The sequence below is a fragment of the Rhinolophus sinicus genome, chromosome 2, assembly GCF_057876585.1.
Source record: "Rhinolophus sinicus isolate RSI-liver-muscle chromosome 2, RSI-T2T, whole genome shotgun sequence".
In the NCBI taxonomy this organism is placed as follows: Eukaryota; Metazoa; Chordata; class Mammalia; order Chiroptera; family Rhinolophidae; genus Rhinolophus; species Rhinolophus sinicus.
Genome location: NC_142502.1, coordinates 90,193,092 through 90,216,230, shown reverse-complemented (window position 1 = coordinate 90,216,230; position 23,139 = coordinate 90,193,092). Strand labels below are relative to the sequence as shown.

At 34.7% G+C, this 23,139-nt stretch overlaps 1 protein-coding gene across 1 annotated transcript; it reads right to left on the bottom strand.

Moving 5' to 3' along the window:
- Positions 1 to 602: 602 nt before the first annotated feature.
- LOC109448880 (cysteine-rich secretory protein 3-like) lies at positions 603 to 21,368 on the bottom strand. The gene is made up of 8 exons (XM_019734602.3): positions 21,266 to 21,368; positions 13,681 to 13,751; positions 10,172 to 10,288; positions 8,513 to 8,594; positions 6,557 to 6,705; positions 6,037 to 6,134; positions 4,065 to 4,153; positions 603 to 2,109 (listed from the first exon to the last, which is right to left on the bottom strand). The coding sequence occupies exons 2-8, from the start codon at positions 13,747 to 13,749 to the stop codon at positions 1,982 to 1,984; spliced, it is 732 nt and encodes a 243-aa protein (XP_019590161.3). The 5' UTR covers positions 13,750 to 13,751; positions 21,266 to 21,368; the 3' UTR covers positions 603 to 1,981.
- Positions 21,369 to 23,139: the final 1,771 nt, after the last annotated feature.

Here is a 23,139-nt window from a genome sequence, read left to right as displayed (position 1 = left end):
GTCTAGCAAATAACGGAAGGCTGACTCTTCTAGACAGAGCTAATAGGAAACATAAATGCCCTGAGAGAAGAAACATCTTGAGGAGCTTGTAAAAATTTAATAAAATCTTTGTAGTTGGAGCATGAATAATAAGGGAGAGTGGAAAGAAGTGAGATTAGGTGGGAAAGTATAAAACATATCATTCAACTTCTTGCAGGCCATTTTAAGGTTATGAATATTATCTTAAGTATTGAGAAGTCTATGGAAAGGTTTTGAAAGTAGGCTAATTAGGAAGTCTATCACCTTAGATATGAAGAAATGTGCTGCAAAAGCAGCATCTGGGAGCCACACTGGTGGGCTTGAAGTTGTCCCTTTTTTGCCTTTGCCTCGTGATTAATCATATCCTTGAAATTATTAGTGATGCTTGACACTGGGTAGCCATGTAAGTCTGATTTGACAATGCAATCATTGGTATTATGTGAAAGTTCTTGAAAAAGACAAAATCAAACATTTAGCAATGAAATAGAGGAATGCAAACTTGGGGTGGGGTGGGAAGTCTGAGAAAGAATAAACAGATAATCTAGAGAAAAATTGTGAAGTGTTATGGAGCCAAGGAAACAAGATTTTCTTTCTTTTTTTAAATGCACTTTTTATTTTGGAATATGTTTAGATTTACAGAATCTTGCTAAGGTAGTAGAGAATTTCCATATACTCTGCACTCAGGTTCAATTTCCCCTAATGTTACCACCTTACGTTAACCTGATACATTTGTCAAAACTAAGAAATCAATGTTACTGTTAAAAACACTCCAAACTCTGTTCCGAATTCACTAATTTTTCCAATAATGACCTTTTTCTGTTCCAGGATCTGATCTAGGATGCCTCATTGTATTTAAATCTCATGTTTGCTTAGTCTCCTCTGGTCTGCAACAGTTTCTCCGAATTTCCTTATTGCTCGTGATTTTGATAATTTTGAGGAGTCCTGGTCAGGGGTATTTTCTAGAGTGCCCCTCAATTTATGTTTGCTTGATGTTTCATCTCAGGATGAAATTTGGGTCACAGCGTTTTAGAAAGAATATCACAGAAATGAAATGCCCTTCTATTCACATCATATAAAGGTGTACATGAATCCACAAGACTTCTTACAGGTGATATTAACTGTGATCACTTGGTTAAGATGGCATTTTCCAGACTTCTCTACTGTAAAATTACTACTGTTCCCTTTCCATACGTTACTCTTTGAAAATGAGTCATTAAGTTCAGCCCAGATTCAAAAGGGAAGGGACTAATTTCTACCTCTTGGAGGAAAGAATATTTATATATACTATATTGAGTGCTTCTTTATGGAAGATTTGTCTAAGGGAAGCGAGGTTTTAAAATGGAAGGTGTGGTCATAGTCTACTGTACAATTTATTCAGATGAGGAATGAAAAGTCTACATTGGTTTTTGGCAAAATGAAGGTTGGGATTACCTTAGGAAGAAACATTTTAATTTAATTATAAGGATGGAAGCTAGATGAGTGAGAAGAAGCATGAATGGCAGGGGAGGAATTAAAGACTGTTTATGTGAACAATTCTTTGAAGATATTTAGCTATAAAGTAGACCTAGGAAAGAGGACTGTAGTCCAGGATTCATGTGACAATAATATTATGTTCTGTTCTTTTTGTACATTTTGTGCTAGGAACATGATTCTCAATTTCAATTCAGGTTTCTAGTGACCTTAGTCATAAGAAGTTTTCATACAGCTTTCAGAATCCTCAACTTGATTACATTCATTAAATTTAAATCACCATATATATTGTTATCATAGATTATGTTACTTTTAACTCTTTGTATGAAAAAGATTCCTGTAAAATAAAAAGCAGGCCCAGGAGAAAAAGACATTACTAGTTGGAAGCAAATTTGTAGCTAACACGTCTATGATTTCTTTGCTAATAAATGTCAAATGTAAATAGACGATGTGGTTGTCCGCTACTGCACCATGCTCAGTCTGTATTGAGCATTTAATAAATTTTGTTTGGGCAATTGCAGGAAGCCTTGCAACCGTTCTTGGTGAGAGAATCTTCACAGCCCAGTTGGTCTTTCAACTGTTTACAGTTGCTATAATCATCTTCATACTCACAGCTATTGGCTGGAATAAAAACAAAGAAATTAGTCACTTTATTATCATTTTCCTCCATAGCAGCAACACAAATAAAAAATTCAGTGTGAGTAAGGAGTGGGGAATTGAACAAAGAAGTTGGCATCATTCATTACACTCTGATGGCCATTTCATATCTCGAGGGACATGTAAGTTCCCTTAGTTAAATTCACTGATTAAGCCATCATTTCTTTTAAAATATGAGCTTTTCCAAATGTTTCTAAAATGATTGACCTAATTTCCTCCCTCAGAAAACAGAGCAAAATGAATTTGACTGAATCTCTCTGGAACTGTGCTATCCAAAATGATAGACACTAGCCATGTAATTGTTTAAATTTAAACTTAAATTAATTAAAATTAAATAGCATTGCAATTTCAGGTCCTCAGTGACATTAGTTACATTTCAAGGGCTAAATAGCCAACGTATCTAGGGGCTGCTTTACAGGACAGTGCAAATATGGAATAGTTCCAACATTGCAAAAGGTTGTATTGGACAAGGTTGCCACTAGACTCTAATGCCACTAATCTTTCAGGAGTAAGAAGTCATGATGAGAAAATGTGGATGTGAAATGTGAAAATGAGAGAATTTCACTATTACTACTGTGCATTTCCAGTTGCATTTCCCTCAGAGGTTACACACTCAACAAATCTCAAACTAAATTTATCATCCGATCTACAAGCCTGGCATTTCTTTGGTATCCCTCCCTAACTCGATTCACCCAGTTTCAGGGAAATGCCACTGCCAACTACTAAATAAGTCAAACCAGGAACCAGGAATCAACCTGAACTTGTTCCCCAGCACTTAACAAGCACAGGCAATAAGCACTGGATATTCTACTGTCTTCCTTTCTCTCATAAACTGTCCATTTCTCTTCGTTAATGTTGCCCTAATGCAGTCAAGAAATCCATTTGTGTTTGAAGCCATGGTTTTCAACAGTCTCCAAGCTGGCCAGGAGCACTTTATAAAACACAATTCTGATCTCATCACTCTTCTGCTTAAAATCTTTCAATTGGCTACTATTACTAATAGGATAAATTCCAAACTCCTTAACAAATAGTCTTCAGCAGAGGTATGAGTATTTTCTTCTTTAGTTAATTTATGGCTTTTATATCATCAATAATCTGAATTATGGCTATACAGTTCATTCAGAAAGAATGCTACAGTTCAGTCTGGTGAATGATTTTAAAAGGTGAAAATTTCAGAACTGTATTGTTCCTAATAATTTTCATAGTACATCCCAAGTAAACAAAAATAACAACTCTTTGTACCTCAATTCATAACAACACTGCAAATGAGATACACTATGACATTAATTTTATTCTCTTTTGCTGAAATAGTTTTGAGTCTTCTGTGAGCTAATAATACTATATGCAGATTTGATAGACATTTAAAAATTACATAAAAGTTACTAGCAAACAGCAGCGCAAGTGGTTATTAAATTGAACTTGATGATTCTCATTAGACTATGAGGAAAATGAGGAATTTAGTATGACAAACTCATTGGCATATAAGGAATTGTATTTGGTGTGCCTGTCCACACAGAGTACATATTTTTATATTTGTACATATTTACTTTTAAGAAAGACACCTTTACTATAATAGCATTAACTTTGATGAAAAGAAAATTCATACTTAATTACAATAAATTATTTCCACAAAAACATTTTCATATATGCCAATATGTAGTGGGTTCAACATAGTTATAAATATGCATTGTTGGTAGATGTTTCTTTAGGTTACATATATTATAACAGGTTTTCATTGCAAATAATGCATAGATACTGAATGGTGTAAATTTGTTGCTTAAACACATTCTGTTGAGTAATTTTATTGTTGTCTTTGCATGAAGGCATTGCTTAAGTTGGTTACATTCAGATTTTCTAATTTTTTTTAAAAAGTGTCAGTTCATTTTATTATACTAGCAAGTTAATGACTTCAAACTTACTGCATAGTCCATTGACACAGTCATTAGGGCATCTGGCACAAGGTGTTCCTTCCAGGTAGGGGGTATTTATTCTGCTAATTTTATTACCACTGAAATTTGAAATACAACATGTCAAACATTTTTTTTTTTCATTTTTTGGTTCAGTTTATGCTCCAAGAGTAGCTAGCATCCATCGCCATATATACCTGAATATTTCTTCAATGTTTTCAATTACGTCAGCTGAAAAACTAACATTCCCAATGTGTAGTCAGATAACTATGCAAAGTAAGAGAATAATTCACACATATACTCACTTCCTTGACCATAATCTCACAGCCTGAAATGGCATAAATAGGGTTTAAAGTTTTCAGAGCATATTTGAATGTGGCAACACTCTTCTCCTCTTGGTAGATTCAGTCAAATCTCTAAGTTCGAGCACCACAAGGAACTGGCTAGAGGTAAACTGTACCCTGTACCCTCTAGGGAGATAGGAGAAGCTACTGCAGGACAGAGGGAAAATACTTAATGTTAAATGTAATTGTATATTTTAAAAAGAAACTGTGATTATTAATAGTTTCTATAATATGAACTGGAGAAAATAAAGCTCCATTTGGCTTATTAATGTAGGGGGTGATATTTTCATGTAGTTTTTGTGTGTATTTTTAGAAGGCAGATGGGTTAGGAAGGCTTTTTAATGTTTAGAAGTTTTGAGTGTGAGATTTTTGTATTTACTAATATACCCTGAAAATATTAGAAAAAAGTATTTCACTACCACTAATCTCAGGGTATATTGGTCTCACGGTGACTAGCCTGCATCTCATTGACGATTATTATCCTATTGGCCATTATCTGAAAATAAAAGGGAATCAAAGTTTCAATTGGACCAAGTGGGCCAAAGACTCAAGGCAAGCATCTGAATCTCAGTCTCCCTGCACAGAGCACAGCTATGTATGTGTGTGAGCCCTTGGAAAATTTGTGAAATAAATAGATGTAAAAGTATTTTGGAAGTTCTCACTCCTGCTTTCCCTCATTATTCACTCCAGCTCTTATTACAGATACCTGGCTCCAGGTGCCTCCCCTCTCAAACCAGGCAGTGAGTTTGGATCCATTCTCCTAGGGCTCTTCAGTTCTTTCAACTAAACTCTAATAAGTACTTGCAGGAAGGTCACACTTCTCAAACCAGAACCTGAGTTATCTACAGTCTCAAAATAAATAATGTAGGAAGCTTGATTTGGGGGGAAACTCTCCCTCCGGTGGCAAGGAATTTCAAACATTAAATATAACATATGTGTTATGAATATATTTGCAATATGTCCATAGGAATTTTTAGAGATAATTCAAATGTATTGCTTGTGGAAAGAGTATAATTCCTGCTATAAATACCAATCTTAATGGGTGGTTCCTTCAGAGACTTTTGTGTGAAGTTCTGAGAAGCAAAGACTTACTACCTTTTCTTGATAATTTGAAATATATCAAGGATTTCTTGAAAAACCTTTGAGGCCCAAGATTTAATCAATTCTTAATGGTGTACTATAGGTATTTTTAGATAAGCAGGAGTAGGAACATATGAGTGCAATGGGCTGAAATCACTAAAATGTCATTCTGATCAGCTACCTCACCTTTAACCTTGGTCTTACCATCAAGCTTTCACTTTCTAGAAGATGAACTTAATAAAAACTGACAGTACCAAATCTAGAGAACAACACTCTGTGGATACCCATTGAGTCACCCTGAGCCTTGGGAAAGGCAATTGAGAGAGAAGACAAATCATTTTAGTCGTGAGGGAAGACAGCTCCAGAATATTATACGTACTTGAAACTGAGAAGTTGGCCTTCATGTGAGAAGTAAAAAATTAAAAAACCTTTCTAAATATTTCTCTCTCCCCTTCACTAAAATATGCTTTTTTAATTCTGGTTTGTCTATTACATGATAACTTGAAAACATCAAATTGCTGATGACATTATTGGCAGCAAATTTGAAAGTATATACTTACGCAGGACAATATCGGCAAACATAGTAGTACTGTAGGGATTTTTGATTGGGACAATGGGCAATTCCACATCCAACTCGGAAAGATGAGTACCAAGCAATCTACATGCCCATAAGCGAAGATACAAAAGCACATTAGAGAAGACAGAAATATCAAAAAACAAATAATAGGAAATTTAAAAAAACACTGAAAAGAATGTTACTAATGTATTATGTTTTCATATACTTTATGGGTATATTTAGTTAAATTATTACATTAAAGTAAAAATTTTTTAAAAATTGCATTTTCATGTACATTCACTACTTTATCCATTTAGACTGTTCAAAAAAATACAGAGTGTGTTTCCTTACCAAGAGCCTGCAGGCTTTTGACAAATGACAGTTGAAATACCCACAAAATGCAAAGACTATTCTTCACCTACTTGAGATATTCCCCAAAATTCAACATTGGAATTAGTCAAAATTTGGAGAAGCTTTCTTTTTAGGGTGTTCATGGCAAAGGGATTTTCAAGTGTTTCTCTTACCTGGGTATAATGTCCAACCACTGCTTCGGGGTGCTTTGGACCTACACCATAGATAAAGTCACGGTTCTCATCGTGCCAATTTTGGATTGCATATGACCATGAAGTAGGGCGACTTGACATATAGAGATTCTCGCCACAGTCGCTTGTACCTAAGAAAAAAATTGACCATTCATAGGGTAAGCAATAAAGCATGCAAATTTTGATATATACACACACACACACACACACATATATATATATATCTCAGAGTGCAGTGGCTGAATATATATATTATGTAATACATATACAATACATATATAATAATACATACTATATATGTTATATTATATATAGTATATGTATTATAATATATATGACATATATTATCATATATATATATACACACACACACACACACACCAGAGTCCCTGTTCTTCAAACACAGTGCCATAGTTGGCTAACTGTTGATTCATACATAGGGAGTTCCTTATCAACTATAACTATAAGGTGAATAGAAGCTAGATGTGCCAAACACACTGAGGCTGAAGTCAACATGTAAAATTTTGAGTAGATGAAGTCCTCGTTCTTTAATATCTACCTCCCCTAGACACATTCATTTACATATTAGATTTTTCATGAGTGTATGCCTCATGTGCTCTCAGCTGCATATTGTAAGGTTGCTGAAAGCAGACAGCAACTGTAATAATATTCTTTTATTCTCACCCACACTTACCAGAGATTTTTCATATACAGCAAATTGAATACATGTTGAACATTGTTATTTTGTATAATCTTTGAAAGAAATCTGACACTCCGTCTTTAAGAGCCCCAAGTATGAAGGAAATGACACCAGAAGGGACAATATTTTCCAAGTTTATGGATCTCCCCTCCATCAGCAAATCAGAATGTCACAGGCCAACTTCTCCTCAAAGAATTAGGAAAAAAAGTGCTTTGAAGCCCAGAAACATTTCAATATATTTTTCAAACCTTGAGAGTAATATTTATGTTTGGATGGCCTGAAATGTAATGTCTACATGCTATTTAAAGGGAGTGTAAGCTACTCTTGGATAGCTCCTTTAAGAGGGAAAGAAAGAAGCTGAAATTTTAATAGTAGACTCGTGTCTTCAAAACCATTTGTTTCAATCTGACTGAATACAGTCATCCCTCTTCATGATTGCATTATTATAGTATTAAAAATACAAATAACAATGGCAATCCTGTTTTCAAAACAGGGGAATTATTTACTACATTCAAATTGTGCTTGCCTATATCTGTCATTTTTGCTAATTTAAGAAATATATATATATATACATATATATTATCTAATAGTTCATACATATGATATTTTATTTAATTGTATTTATGTTCCTTGTGTAGAGGTCATTTCTTATAGATTATTTTGAGTCTAATATAATATTGCATGCATTGTAAGTACCCAGAATATAAAAGACTTGACTTATAGAATAAGTCATCAAAAATGAAAAAAAGATGCTAGGGTTAAGTATTTTTGAGGAAAATTCAGAAACCGTTTGACAAATACTGCATACTTTGTACATCCAGAAATAAATAGTGTTCTAAACACAAATAGCTCCATAATATGAAAAGGGCTCTGGGTTAGAAGTCAGAAATTCTAATTTTAAATTTCCTATATATGACACTAATTACCAATCATTTTCCCCCTGAAAGTCAGTTTCCTAAAATAGAGAAAGAGGTGATACAAGACCTGTTTTACTCATGAGATGGTTATGAGGCACAACGTGATATTGTGAGACAGTTTTTGTAAAATATAGAAAACTCAACAAACACAAGATGGGGCTTCTCAGAGTTTTTTTTTTTTTTTTTTTTCTCACACATAGGTACTTCAACTTGAAAAAGTCAGCATTAGAAACATTTCATAAAGATTCTTAATGCAACATAAAAAAATGGCCCTTTATTATTTTACTTGTTCATGTACTCAATAAATATTGATTTACATACCAATTTTTCGATCCGTACTGTGTTTGTGAAGGCACTTGTTTGCCCACTCTTGGGCACTTGCTGCTGCCTTGCTGTCCCATTTCTAAAACAAAGGGGGGAAAAGATACACACTTAACGACTCAAACCACAAAAGAGCGTATGCTTTGTAATGAGATTGGTAGTTTCATTCATCACTATACAATTTTTGCACATTCATATTCTGATTTTCATTATAATCAGACATATTTTTGATGTGCCTTTTTCTTCTCCACAAACAAATATAGATAGTATGGCTACCCTAAATACCTGGGAAAAAAATCTAAGATATTAGGTTGGTGCAAAAGTAATTGCAGTTTAAAAGGTTAAAAATAAAGGCAAAAACTGCAATTACTTTTGCACCATGCTAGTTTATCTTCTGTTTATGACAGCACAGTAGGCACAACTCAAGAGTTGTAGTAGGGGGCCTACTCTAAACACCAATAAACATGGATGTATTGAGACTATTTTTTTCCTATTATACTGCCTGGCATACTTTATTCCTAGTTCCTTTTTTTCCCCTTTCTGAGAACATATGGGAGACATATGGCCTTTAGTCCTGGGCCCAGAAAAGTGGGCTGTTGTTTACCCTAAATGTCATAGATCATAAAGGGAAAAGATCTTCTCGATCCTAAATTAGGAGACAGAATGAGCAAAAAAACATAATGGCCCCTGACTGGATGTCCAAAGATTTAGTTTTAATTCTGCCTCCACACATTAAAAAGCCCTATAAACTAGACAAGTTATTTAACCATTATAAAATGAACTCAAGAATTTCTTCCCTGTCCCATGGAGTTAATGCAGCTTAAGCTTTGAGCCCCTCATTGGCATAGGCCCTTCCAACATTGTGCTAAGGGACCTCAGTATATATTTGGTTATTCAATTGTGTAATTTTTTTTTTTTTTTTTTTTTTTTTTTTTTTTTATGCAGTGGTAAGGTAGTTTTGAAGCTTAAAGAAGTTTCATTTAAGCTTCAAGTCAGCAAAACTTGAATTTCCCCTAGTAACAATATGTCTCCTAGAAAAGATCTAGGGTGTAAGGGGGAGTATAGGGGGAGAGGACATCAGTAATAGGATGATGGCAATGATGATATTGTAGGTCTGTCTGACTGTACAGAGAAGGACTGGACAAAGAGCTGCCTACAGACAGAGAATTTATTAGAAAACTGTTTTGGATCCAAAGGAACAGAAAATGCTGGGAAAAAGTGTTGAAAAGTCAATTTATCAAGGACAGAAGGCACATACTAACGTCAGGGCCAGGGTCTTAACCCAGAGCTCATGAAGGGGCTGCAGGGGCTCCCTGAGCCGCTGGAATTGTATGCAAATTGTATGTACATGTATTTTTTTTTCTGGGAAGAGAAATTCCACTCACTCTGAAATGAGCACGATAGCGAATCAGTTCTGACAGATTCTACTATTCTAGTGAATAGAACATATAATGGTAGGAGGATATACAATTTATAAGCAAAAATAGTATATAGAATGCAAAAAGAAAGAATATTTCTGTGTTGTAGATAACTAAGCGCAAATGAAATAACAAATCCCGAACTTCCTAAGTCACAAAGTTCCTGAGAGATCTTGTTTGCTAGGTACCGGCGCTCATCACAGCTGGCTCAAGCCACTTTCCTTATGTTACTGCCTCTTACCATCTTCAGCATGTTGCTGGCAGGTGGAGAGACTGCTCTCCTCAGGTCATTGTGTTTATTTACAATCTCTCTTTGGACTTCTTTTCTGGTGATTTTCAATGCATTAAAATTTACACCCTAAAGGGAAACCAAATTAAAATTATTATTATTTTTTAAAGTTGTGAAAATTGCATATGAGTGAATAAGTTTATGCAAGAGAACAATGATTATTTAAAAAGTGTCCAGTTCAAACCAATATTAATTATTAAGCATTGCTAAGGAATCTGGGCCAACATTATGACATTTAAATAGGAAAGAAATAGTGTTAAATTTTAAGGTAGGAGATATAATTCATGGCATGGAAATTAAAAACACCTCTTAGGCTAGAAACACCAATTTCTAGTCTTAATGTGATTTTTCTAGACATATGAGTGACAACATAACAACAAAGATACAAGATAGGAATCATTAAGACATTTTCTCATTTACACTCAATCAGGATATAGCAAGGGAATGGTAAGGGCAGGGGCAGGTGACTCATTCTAGATTTTAAGGGGAACTTTTACCTGACATGATGTCTGTATTTAGAGAAAAAATGCTTAGTCCAAGCACATTCAATACTAGCAAATTATTCTACCTATTATACAGCAGATTTTATGGACTTGCTCAAAAGACAGTTTTATAATATTAAACAAACCTCCAAGGCTGTTTGGAGGGAGCAAAGCTATCTAATTAATGGATTATTGCTTACTTCATTCCTTTCAGTAACAGAAATATAATTAAGGTATTAAATCCGATGCTCATCATTATTCTCAGTTGTCAAGACATGGAAACATCTGAAGTATCCTTCAATAGATGATTGGATAAAGAAGTTGTGGTACACAATGCAGTATTACTCGGCCATAAGAAAAAATAAAATACTGCCATTTGCAACAACATGGATGAATCATGAGAATACATTGAGTGAAGTAAGTCAGATGAAAAAAGTGAAGAAACATATGAGTGCACTCACATGTAGAATATAAAACTGAAAGCAGCAAACAAACAAAACAAACAAAAACTCATTTTACAATAGTACGATGGTTACCAGAGGGAAGGAGGGGTGAAGGGAGGTGAAAAGGGTAAAGTGGGTCAAATACGTGGTGACAGAAGGAGATTTGACTCTGGGTGGTGAATACACAATGCAATATACAGATAATGTAGCATAGAATTGTGCACTCGAAAACTATGTGATTTTATTAAACTAATGTCACCCCAATAAAATAAAAAAAATCAATCAGATGTTTAACTTATATTTTTGGTTTATCTTGGTGTGTGTATTGTGGGGGTTCAGCCTGGAGGTAGAGTAGAGTGTGTGAATTATTTCATAAAATTTACATAATCCCATGACCTAAATTTACACAAGAATGTGAAGTTATATTAACATGAGCAAAATTTTGAAGTACAAATGTAAACAGACAGGGCCCTTTATTGCTTTCCCTGATACCTCGGGATAAGTTATTCTCTCTTCCCTGCAATCCTGAGTTCTATTGAAGTTCCCCAGACCTATGCGAACATAGGCATAACCACATTCTATTGCCACTATGTACTTATGCATCCATCTCTCCCACCTGCTTGCATGTTCCTAAGGACCGGGACCAAGAGTGAATGCCATTGTATCCACAGATCCAGCACTTTCCCAGCTACTGGTTCCTAAGTTAGCAAGGATTCACATGTGAAATAGTAGCAGTGGCCAATCTCTGCATCATTTAAAAGCATAAAATAACAGCCTTGGGTATGCCCCATTAACCCTCAAAACCCTGCTTAAAATAGTTTCATTTAAAGGCACATCAAAATTGGGTCCCAGAGAAAGGAGAAGTAATTATTTCCTGCTTCTTATACCATCTTCCTTGGCAGGTAAAAAATTCTACTGATGAAGACATGCCTTTGTTGTTGCTTTTAAAATAAGTATCAGTAAAGCTTTTATTAGGGGACAGGTGAAAAATTTTGAATATGCAAAGTGTTCAGAATAAAGTGGATAAAATATGGTATCTATCCTTAAAGAGTTTATATTGGATAAGGAACACGACATAAATAATTATAATATCATATGATACATAAAATGATAGGTGGGATGTACTAGATATAGAAGAAGGAGAAATCAATTCTTCCTGATTGAGGTTAAGAAAGGTCTAACAAAAGATGGTCTGGATTGGGGTTTTGAGAGATGAATAGTGTTTTCTAGGCATCTTGAGAAAGCAGGCACAGAAAACTATACTGGGCAGAGGGTAGGTAAAGCATCTGATCAGCAAACATTTAGTGGTGCAAGAGACCAATGATATCTCCCTTTTTAATAATTTTATCAATGAAAACCAGGAAGTGGACCAGAGCAGTAACGCGGGATTGGAAAGGGCCATGAAAGGAAATATTTAGGAAAGAAATTGGGAAGGCAGCAAACTTCTTGAATGAAGCCTTTAGTGGTGAAAACGTTGTCTTCAGATTGAAAATTTGATTATGGTAACCTAATGACTATATTTTTGAATGTTAAGTGAGGTTTGCCACAGTGTAAGAATTCTCTGGACTGTCTGAGGGGTCCTAGCTAAACTTCTATGCCCTAAGCTAAAGAAGGATGCGGTAACAGATAGCAATTACCAAAGCTGCTCGTATTCAGAGGTTTTCCGATCAGGAGATAGAGACTTTCTATGGACCACTACACACTGATGGAAGAGAATAATTGATCTTGCTCTTGGGATTATCAAAGTGAAGGAGCATATTAGAAATAATTGTAGCATCTTATCTTTCACATAATAATTATAAAAATTATGAAAAAATCCAAACACTTAAAATTTTTAGTAAATTTTCTTCTCATAATAATAATAATAATAATAATAATAAATAGGTATAATTATCCTCACCCACTAACTATGAAAATTAAATGTGGTGATGTATGTGAAGAAGTGTTGCCAATTTGAGATTGTGTAAACATATTGTTATTTTTCTGTGGGGATCACATCAAAATTGATTAAGTCAAAGGAAATCAGAAAAGATCTTATGATATGAGGAGTTTTGTTAACTTTTAAACCTATAGATCAGTGCTGTCAATAGAAAAACATTTAAAGCTTCACACGTAATTTTAATTTTTTGGTGGCCACTTTAAAAAAGAAAAAAACAAACAAACAGATTAAATTTATATTTAAATCTATTTTAATATATTCAACATGTTTCCATCATTCCATCATATAATCCATATTAAAATTATTAATAAGATATTTTACTTCCCTTTTTAAATGAAATCCGCTATGTGTTATATTTATACAGATCTCAATTCTGACTATCAATATTTCCAATGTTAATACCTTCATGTGACTACGGGCTACCATTTTGATCAACAGCCTTAGATTTAATAGTGTTAAGTACCTTGAGCAATCAATGAGTTCTTTGTGATATACTAGACACTCTAGCACTTTTTACTTTCGAAAATAGATCTAGTAGCTTGCTGTTCCTCAAAGTTGATTGAATCATTCTGAAAAGATTTTCAACCTTGACCATACCTGTCCATTTGCAGGAAAGAATGGGAGCAACACAGGAGCCAGAAACAGCAATACTGGGAATACTGCCATTGCTGGGAAAAGAAAGGGAACAAAGACCAGCATTAGAATGCTGAGTGAATGAATTTCTGAGAAACATGGGAAAAACAAAGTGAAACAATGTAATGATCTCAGATATACCAAATTCATTAGTATAACAAAAGATTTGTCACATGGTGCCAGTAGAATGATAAATGGATTCAGCCCCAGAAGCAAGCCTCCAATGGAGACCATAAAGACCAAAGCACTTGAATTAACACACCTATAAATGTTAAGATTGCACACTTCCAGCCTAGTTCCTTCCACAGTCTTGTCTATGTAGCTAAGCTACTCTTTTAAGTTCTAGGAATGGCTTCTTCACCTTGCCCATTTAGAAGTAGTAATAGCTCCCAACTATTGCTGTTACTGGCGCACTGCTATACTCCTTGGGCTTTCCTTAAATCCTGCTTACCTTTATAAACATCCCCTTATTAACATCTCTTCAGTTAACCAGTTACCATGTACCATTTCTTTCTGGCCAGGCCTTTGGCTCATATATTTGCCATTCCTAGAGCTAAGTAAATGTACTAAGAAGTGTTTTGTTTTGTTTTGTTTTGTTTTGTTTTTAAACACTTTCAGCCATTCTCCTCAGCTCTGTCCATGCAGCCAGTGTAGGCTTCATACACACTCCAAGCTTTCTCTTTATTACAATGCCTCACATTTAAAAAATGCTATACTCTCCTTTGGATCTAAAAATCAAAAATCTTTTTGAAAGGATTAACAATCCAATCTGTATGAATACCGTTAATATGCTCACTAATTCAACTTTTTGGAATCCTGAGGAAATAAAAACATTAGGCATACATTTTTAACACATTAACATTTATATGGGTAAGACATTATAATTAATTTATATTCAATAACAGGAAGGTAGCATGTCTAAATAAAGTAGAATACATCCTCTTATTAGAGTATATTAGACATAAAATTATGTGTATGATGGTTTTGTAACAAGGAAAATGCTTATGCTTCAAAGTTAAATTAAAAAAAGAAAAAAAGAAAACCATATACTACATGGGACATCTTCAGTCTTCTGTTATGGATGAAAGTTTGTGCCCTCCCAAAATTCATATGTTAAAGTCCTAACCCCAGTGTGGCTGTATTTGTCTTTGGGAATCTAAGGAAGTAATTAAGTTTAAACAAGGTCATCAAGATGGGCCCTGACCCAATACGGCTAGCGTTTAGATAGGGAGAGACGTAAGAGTGTCCCCCCACCCTACCCGCACACACAGAGAAGAGGCCATGTGAGAACACAGGGAGAAGGTGGCTGTCTGCAAGCCAGGAAGAGAGTCCTCACCAGAAACTGACCATAGTGGCACCCTGATCTCAGACTTCTAACTCCAGACCTGTGAGAAAATAAACTTCTGTTGTTTAAGTGACCCAGGCTTAAACAACAGAAGAATGTGTATGAGTCTGCTATGGTAGCCTAAGCAGACTCATACACATGCTCATGTGTACTACTTGAGGGTCAGGTCATTTTCAGGTGTGTTCTAAGGTCCATAACATGTAGCAATTTAAAATCATCTAGAGCTACAATTCTGCATTCCAGTGTGCATGTGTGAAAAAGGCTCTGAGCTAGCAGGTTACCTCCAACGGCCATCCAGCATCCATATCTCAATGCTGTTTTGCTTTTCTCGTGGGTATATGACAAAAACTCTATGACATAGGTATGTGGGGCCAATTTTAAAATGAGGTAAGAAAAAAAATAATTACATAGTGGTACTGATTATCTTGATGGGTGAGAGATCTGGAAATAAGTATATTCTGCTTCTCCTGGAGGACAATAAGAGAAATAGGTCCTCATCCCCTTCTCCCACAAAAGTAATGCTCAGACAATAAACAAACAAACAAACAAACAAACAAATAAAAGCCAAGCAAAGAACAAATGACATTAAACAGAAATAGAAGAGAATGAGTTTATCTTCATGTGGTAAAACATTCTTTTCTGCATTTTCCATAATAAGTCTACATTACTATAATTACAGTAATTAGAAAAAGGAAACATCTTTATTCCAAAGAAATTATTAACTCTTGGAAAAGTGCCTCTGACTTTGTCAAACCTGTTATCTTAGTACTTTTTTAGCTAGCTGATGTAGCTAAGGGGTTAGGCATTACAATGTCCAAGTGAGTGAAGAACAGAGGCATAGAAGTATTAAGTGACAGTGTCATTGCTAGTAAGTGTGTAGCTGGGACAGAACCTAAGATTTATTTGAACCTCAATATCCATTTCCCACTAAACTGTACTATACTTTTGGGGGGCATGGGCTTTCAGGTAAGAGTGAAAACATTTAATGAATATTTTACTTTGACAAAAGTAGTCATGCATTACAATCAATCTTTTTTATGGCTGGTAAATAGCTGGTAGATTACTGAACATGTTTGACAAATGAGAAAACCTTAAAACAAATATTAACAATTAACTCAATCCTTTTTTGTTGTTCTTCAAATATAAAATAAAACTACTAAGATTTTGAAAGCTCAAGTAATATTTTCTTAGGATGTCCATCTTGAGTTGAAAACATTCACCATTATGATAACCATTATTTGTGAAACTTTTTTGAAACAATGGAGAGCTCTGTTGTCATTTCAATAAAGTTTTTGTCCATTTAAATAACTAGGATGGAAAGGGAGGGAGTTGGAATGAGAATCACAAAATTGATAGCATATCCCTATAAGTGTTCTATAACGAATACAAACTATACAGTTGTTTCTACAATGTTTTGGAAATTTAAGGTCTTCTATGCAATTAAATTTTCACTCATAGCAATTAGAAAAGATTGATTTTGTTTATATTGTAGTTTTTAGGTGGAATAGAGGAAGTGGTAGGAAAATCGAATGAAAATTAGAAGACAGAAAAGGAAAAACATGGAAAGAAAAATAAACTTATTTCTGTATAAAGCCAATATGTAAGTTTAATGTCAAAGAGCCATTTTTATTTCACAGGACTATCTCGTCCCCTATTGAGTAAATGTAAACTTTGGCACCTGTATCATGAGAGAGGAAAGAGAGCAATGTTTAAGTGTTCAGAAGCCTGGATTTTTGTTGTTGCTGCTGCTTTTTTACCCAACCCATCTTTAAATATATGAAATCAAAAGTTTTCATTTGCCAAATTAAAATATGGTGACATAGAGTCACCTCATAGGGTTTTTGTGAAGTTTGAGAAGATAAATAATGTTAAAGAAATTTGAAAACAAACCAACAAAATCACTATATACACATAGGTCCCAGCATTAATATTACTACTTTTATAATCATTTGGGATGCTTGCTCCCTCAGCTGGTAGTGTTGCCAGCAGAAATCTCTCAGCTCTCAGGCCCTTCAGAACTGCCTCTGCTGAAGATAGCCACCTGGCCTAAGATCATTCTCCCTCCCTAGGGCTCCCTCACCCAATGTCTGTCAGATATGAGGTAGAAAGGCCTGATCTCTTCAGTCCAGCTACAGATGACTCTGAAACATAATCACTCTGAAGTACTTCATTGCCAAAGCCTCCAATGAGATTACATCGTAGCTTGATTTCTGCCTTTGCCTAATCTTGCATTCTTCTCCTCCCTTCCAAAGGAATTGATCCCAAGTACATTCTTTAATAAACTTCCTGTGTCTCAGATTTTCTTAACATTGGCTGGGGAGCCTAACCTGTGATATCATTCATTAGATAATCTTTATTCCATTACCCTAGGACAGGTTCCTTATTTGTACTTTCATTATCCTTTGCTCATATGGCTGCATGTCTTTGATCACGTTAATCCTCAAACCTTGATGCTATCCACGGACATTTCAAAGTTTCTCTCCCCGAAGAAACTCACAGGCTAACTCCACAAATACTGATCTTGTCCCAAGATAGGAGCATTTAAATCCCACCCAGTAACTTTTAATTATATGCAATTTTTCTGATTATGTACAGGATCTAATTTCTCTCAAATTTTTTATGTACGTTGGACTTTTTCCAGAACTACACTGTGAGTTTGAAAAAGACAGACTACCATCTCCATAGTCTTTGAAATGCCTTGTGGCTGATGATGGTTCACTATGGACTTGCTCAGTGATGGGGCTGCTGAAGCTTTCAAAGTCTCCAGAGGACACTCTCGTAGGCTAGTGTCCCTGGGCAAGCCCATCCCTCTGGCAATGGCTTCAAGTGGGACCCCTGGAGAATTTGAGAGCAATATAGAAAAACAGAACCTTCTTTTTTTGTTACAAGTTAGTGACAAGCAGGTATTCTTTCCTTTGACAGACAGACTTGTGTCAAGGTTTACACACTCTATGCAGGATAGTGTGCTAGAAATTGCTGAACATGATCAAGTGAATGAGACATGATTCCCGCCTGCCCTCAGAGAGTCTTATCAAATCATTCGGGGAACCCATCATTGAAGTATTCCAAGTATGAACTATTTGGACTTTCCCATGGGTGCAAAAGTGGAGGGTGAAGTTTCATGTTCTTTTCCCTTACCAATTCTGATACTTTAGAAGAATGGGAATAACCTAGCATAACACTGGGCTCCGGAAGTTAACTACTGCAGATGAGGTAAATATGGTTAAGATCTATCATAAGCTGGAAGAGAAAAGCATTTAGCTCCACGCCGTCCCTCTTCCCCAGGAGCCAACCTAAATACCATGTGCTGCTAGAATATGGTTTATTTTACGTTCATTGAGTAGAGACACAGAAAACATTAGACGATCAGCTAAAGTAATTGCTTCTTCCTGTCACCTACTTGCATGAAGACAATTTCCAAATGTGTGTAGTTACACATTTCCTCTGCTAATTACTTAGGGGCAAACTTTAGATTCTTTTAAAATAACTTCCCTTAAGAGTTATTTCATTATGTGCAAGTCACCAACTCTCTCCTTTTACATGGTTTTCCACTCTGTCTTTTGTAATTTTCCTTTTCCACAGAGATTAGTGGTTTCTTATAAGTGGGACCACAGAAAAACCAAATCCAGGGATTTCAAAGATTTATAATTCTAAGTATCACTGGTAGACTACAATCTAATTCCAGACAGCAGAGCAAATTGTGTCTTCTGAAGCATAAATGGATCTGATCCAATTAAAGTGTAATATATTGTTCCTTCCTCACATTGATGTTAGGATGACCACTGCATTGGAAACACTCACTTGAAAGAGAAAATAAATTATTTTCTTTAATGGTATGATATCACTGCTTATCAACCGATAAAAAACAAACGAACAAAAACAACAACATAGTTACAAAAACTATACAGGCATACCTTGCCTTAAAAGTCCATTTTGAGGAAATAAGGATTTTCAAATTATAAACTAGGGAGGATTTGCTTAGTTCCCAAGAAGATAATTTATAAAAGGATTCACCTAAAAAGTAAATTTTAGCCTTCTATTCCAGTCAGGATGGCAAAATAAGCAGACTTATGGTTATTGCCTCAACATAAACTCTGAAGGAATGATAGAAGCAAAAGGGAAGCATGGCTTCCAAGAAAGTATCAAAAAGATAGTGAGAAAAATCTGATGAGATCAAGTCTCTCATGAGCTCTAGTATGCGTGTCTGGATGTGTGTGTGTGTGTGGTGAGTGTGAGTGCATCCTGGGGCTGTGGCTGGCCTGACCATGTAGTAACAACTTCTAGTTCCTGCTTTTGCCTCAATCAATCATTGCTTCCCCTTTAATGCAGAATTCTGCAGCACTAGAAGGAAGGAGACACCTCTTCTTGTGCTATATGTGTGCAAGACAGCATCAGGGACACATAAAAACCTTCATCAAGTGTGAAGAACTAATGAAAATAAAGACATGTGGACTACTCTACATTGCTATTACAGTCCCATCTTTATTCCTCCTTACGCTAGGTTTATGTGAGTATAAATTAGTGTGACTACTTCCTCCCAGAGCTGTTTCTTCCTAAAGTGTAACCTAAGGAGTGGCAGCAGATGGAAATGATTCTGGGATTGATTTCTAAACAGATGAGGATAATAACACATAATATATAGGTCCATTTTGTACATGAAATGCAAAAATCCTAACAAATATTAACTCACCAATTTCATAAATGCATTTAAAATATCATGATCAAGTAAAGTTTATATCAGGACTGCAACAATACTTCAAAATTAGAAAATGCACTGGTCAAATTCATCACACAAACTGACTATAAAAAATCAGGTGGCAAAAAATGTTTCACTAAATTCAATCCCTAGTTATAGCTAAGAAAAGAACAGAGGAGAATAGAGGAGATTATTAATTTGATAATAGCAATATACTAATTATCTATAGCACATATGATAGTTACTGGAGAAAGTAGGTGCATTCCATTTAATATTGGGAACAAGAAAATAATGACTAATGTCACTGCTCCTGTTCAACAATGCATTGGAGATGTTCTGATTGAAGCCATAAGAAAAGAAAAAAATATATATATTGAGAGTTCTGACACTCTTCCTCCCAATTTACCTCTTCCTCTTAAAAATCTGAGCTCAATTCAGAGGCCCCAATTGACCTTGCAACACATTATTGTAAAGTAGTAGCTCCTGAGCTTGAAACTTGTCCCCAGTTTAATTTCTTTGATTCTCCTCCTGAGAGTTTGTCATACGGGCAGACACTGATTCGGTTTTAAGTAGGGGAAGAGTCAACACCAGATCTTCTCTGGCAATAGTCTACGTCTTCCCTAAACGCCCTGGCTGACAGTCAGTCATAGAGTAGAAAAGCATTAATAACGTATTCTCAAAGTAAAATGTTTCCTCTACAAGGTAAATAAGTCCTTACATGTTGTCATTAGGTAAGTGCTATGGTCTTTTAATACCTGTTTATCTAGAATCACTTCTTATTTGCCAAGGAATATAAAGTTCTATGTAGAAATTGCTTCCTTATATAAAATATACACAGCAGATATTATGTTTAAATTATTTACGTAAATGTAGCTGCCTGAGTAGATTAATTTTTGATTGGAAACCTTCTAAAAGTCTCTCTCTCTCTCTCTCTCTCTCTCTCTCTTTTGATTTGAGAGCATTTCATGGGGAAAATTGTAACATATATTTGTAATCTTTAATTATGAATTATCTCAAGGTCAATACTATAATTTTGTTTTGATAGATTTAAAACTATTAGCAATTGCTTCCCATCCTTATTTTAATGTTTGTATTAACATATATCCATATATGTGAATATTAGTAAAGTTATTAATAGATGGAAGTATGCATACACATATAAGAATAGGTTTTCATTTTTGCATTAAAGGCAATTCTAGAATAATTGTTTCCAGAAGTCATAGATATGAGAATGAATTTTATTGCTTATTTTAGAATAAAAGGTAAAAAAAATATCATTTAAATGTTAAGTTTGATAAAAGTGCTTTGGGAATAATACAGCTGTATTATAGTTACTTTCTTGGCTTAATGAGAGTATAATAACTTCAGGTCATTACTGGCAATACAAGTTATCAATAAAGCTCTGAAAAATCACGGATTCATTTACTAAGTATCATTTTACCACTGACAAGGCATAAATATATTGGCATAAAAAATGTTCACCTTAAAATAAAGGAATTATCACTTACTGTTGGTTCTTTAAACAAGGTCAAATATCCACTCATCTGTAGGAAGAAGGAAAGTGGAGAGAAAAGGTTAGAGAGCTATATATATACGTTGCACTTATTTCCTGTCTTTGGCAAATACTGTTTGTGCAAGTAAATCTAAGTCAACAAGGTCTGAAACAGGATTTCATACCCACAGTCTCACATTTCATTGCTGGTTGTCTAACTGCAGTTTTGGTTGTATCTTATGATTTTCCTCATGGCTTTTTAAAAAATTGCTCATTCAAACTTAGTTATCATACATTTATTCTTTGGAGCTCATTAACTGTTACCATTTATTCACGTTTTTGCCAATCAATACTTTGACAATTCTTAACCAAATTGTTCTCATTACAACATCAGAGTTTTCAAGGTCACTTCTGTATGCGTAAAGTTAAGTTTATCACTTTGTGAACTATAGAGAATACAATGTTTTTTTCTTTCTTTTTTTTATTTGTTTCTTTACAGTGACCTAAAATATTCATTAGTAATCTGTTGGATCATACTGTTTTTGAGAATGATTTAATATTTTACTTTTATAAATGCAATGTCACAGTGCCTTTTAAAACATAATGGCCGTATGATTTCACTGATATGTGGTATAGAAAACTGAAAACGACAAAGGAACAAGACAAACAAATGAAGAAACAAAAACTCATAGACACAGACAATAGTTTAGTGGTTACCATAGGGTAAGGGAGGAGGGGAGTGGTAGATGAGGGTAAATGAGGTCAAATATATGGTGATGGAGGGGAACTGACTCTGGGTGGTGAACACACAATGTGATATATAGATGATGTAATACAGAATTGTACACCTGAAACCTATGTAACTTTACTAACAATTGTCACCCCAATAAACTTTAATAATAATAATAATAATAATAATAATAAAATACATAATGGCAAAAGACCCCACAACTTGTGTGTATTTTTAAGTTTTATGACCTCTTAATATTAAAATTTATTTTCCGGTTGTATGGAATTCAACATAACATTGATCTACATTACATACTGAATTATCATCATTTGAATCTGTTCATCCATGGAAGGATTTAGTTAATCCTTTCAAGGCTTGCTTCCATATCTCAAATCTTCAAGGATTAAATGAAGGGTGATGGACTAATGATATCAGGTTCTCTTTACCTCTGAAATGTAATGCTTTTAAATACTAAGTTTGTATAAATGAATGGGTATAAATTAATAAATCACGAGTAGCTCACACGTAACACTGGCAGGCATTTCTGTGTACTCATGTTACCATGTAGATTGCACAATGTGGTGCACAATTCAATAATTTCTGTTTATTTTCATGTTTATATTAACTTTATTGTTATGTTACAAAACTGTACTAGCGCAGACCAGTGCCTGTGATATAATATCAACAGAATATCATTTAATTGTAGTTAATAAGTAAAATAATTGGATGTTACTCTAAATGTTCTTTATAAGAGAGTTTAGAACTCTGGATAGATTTTACCATAAAATTAAAAAAAAAAAAAAGTAAACCATTCAACTTCCATGTCTCCAGTTAGTCCCTAAAATGTATTTTACCCTATGACATGTGATGTGGGAGCACTCAGTAAGTTGAATCAGCAACTAGGATAAAATCACCTTGGAATCACCATATATGTGGCCATTTTTCTATGGGAGGATCTGTTTCATCCTCATTCTCTCGGAGGATGTGGCAAGGCCAGACCCAGAAGCATTCAGAGCCCGTCCTACTCTCGGCTTAATGCTGTGAAATATTGTTAAAAGCTTGGAATTCATGGTCTGATGGGCACAAATTAAATTTCTTTACCAATGTGTATTGGGAAGTTATTTTTCTGTCCGTGAGTTTTCACATCTATAAAGGAGAAT

Coding starts and splice junctions, on each gene's coding strand:
- LOC109448880 (XM_019734602.3), bottom strand. CDS start 13,749: ATGGCAGTATTCCCAGTATTGCTGTTTCTGGCTCCTGTGTTGCTCCCA. Junction 6,706..8,512: donor CAGTACGGATCGAAAAATTG/GTATGTAAATCA, acceptor TTTTTTTCTTAG/GTACAAGCGACTGTGGCGAG. Junction 4,154..6,036: donor GTTTGCCGATATTGTCCTGC/GTAAGTATATAC, acceptor TTCAAATTTCAG/TGGTAATAAAATTAGCAGAA.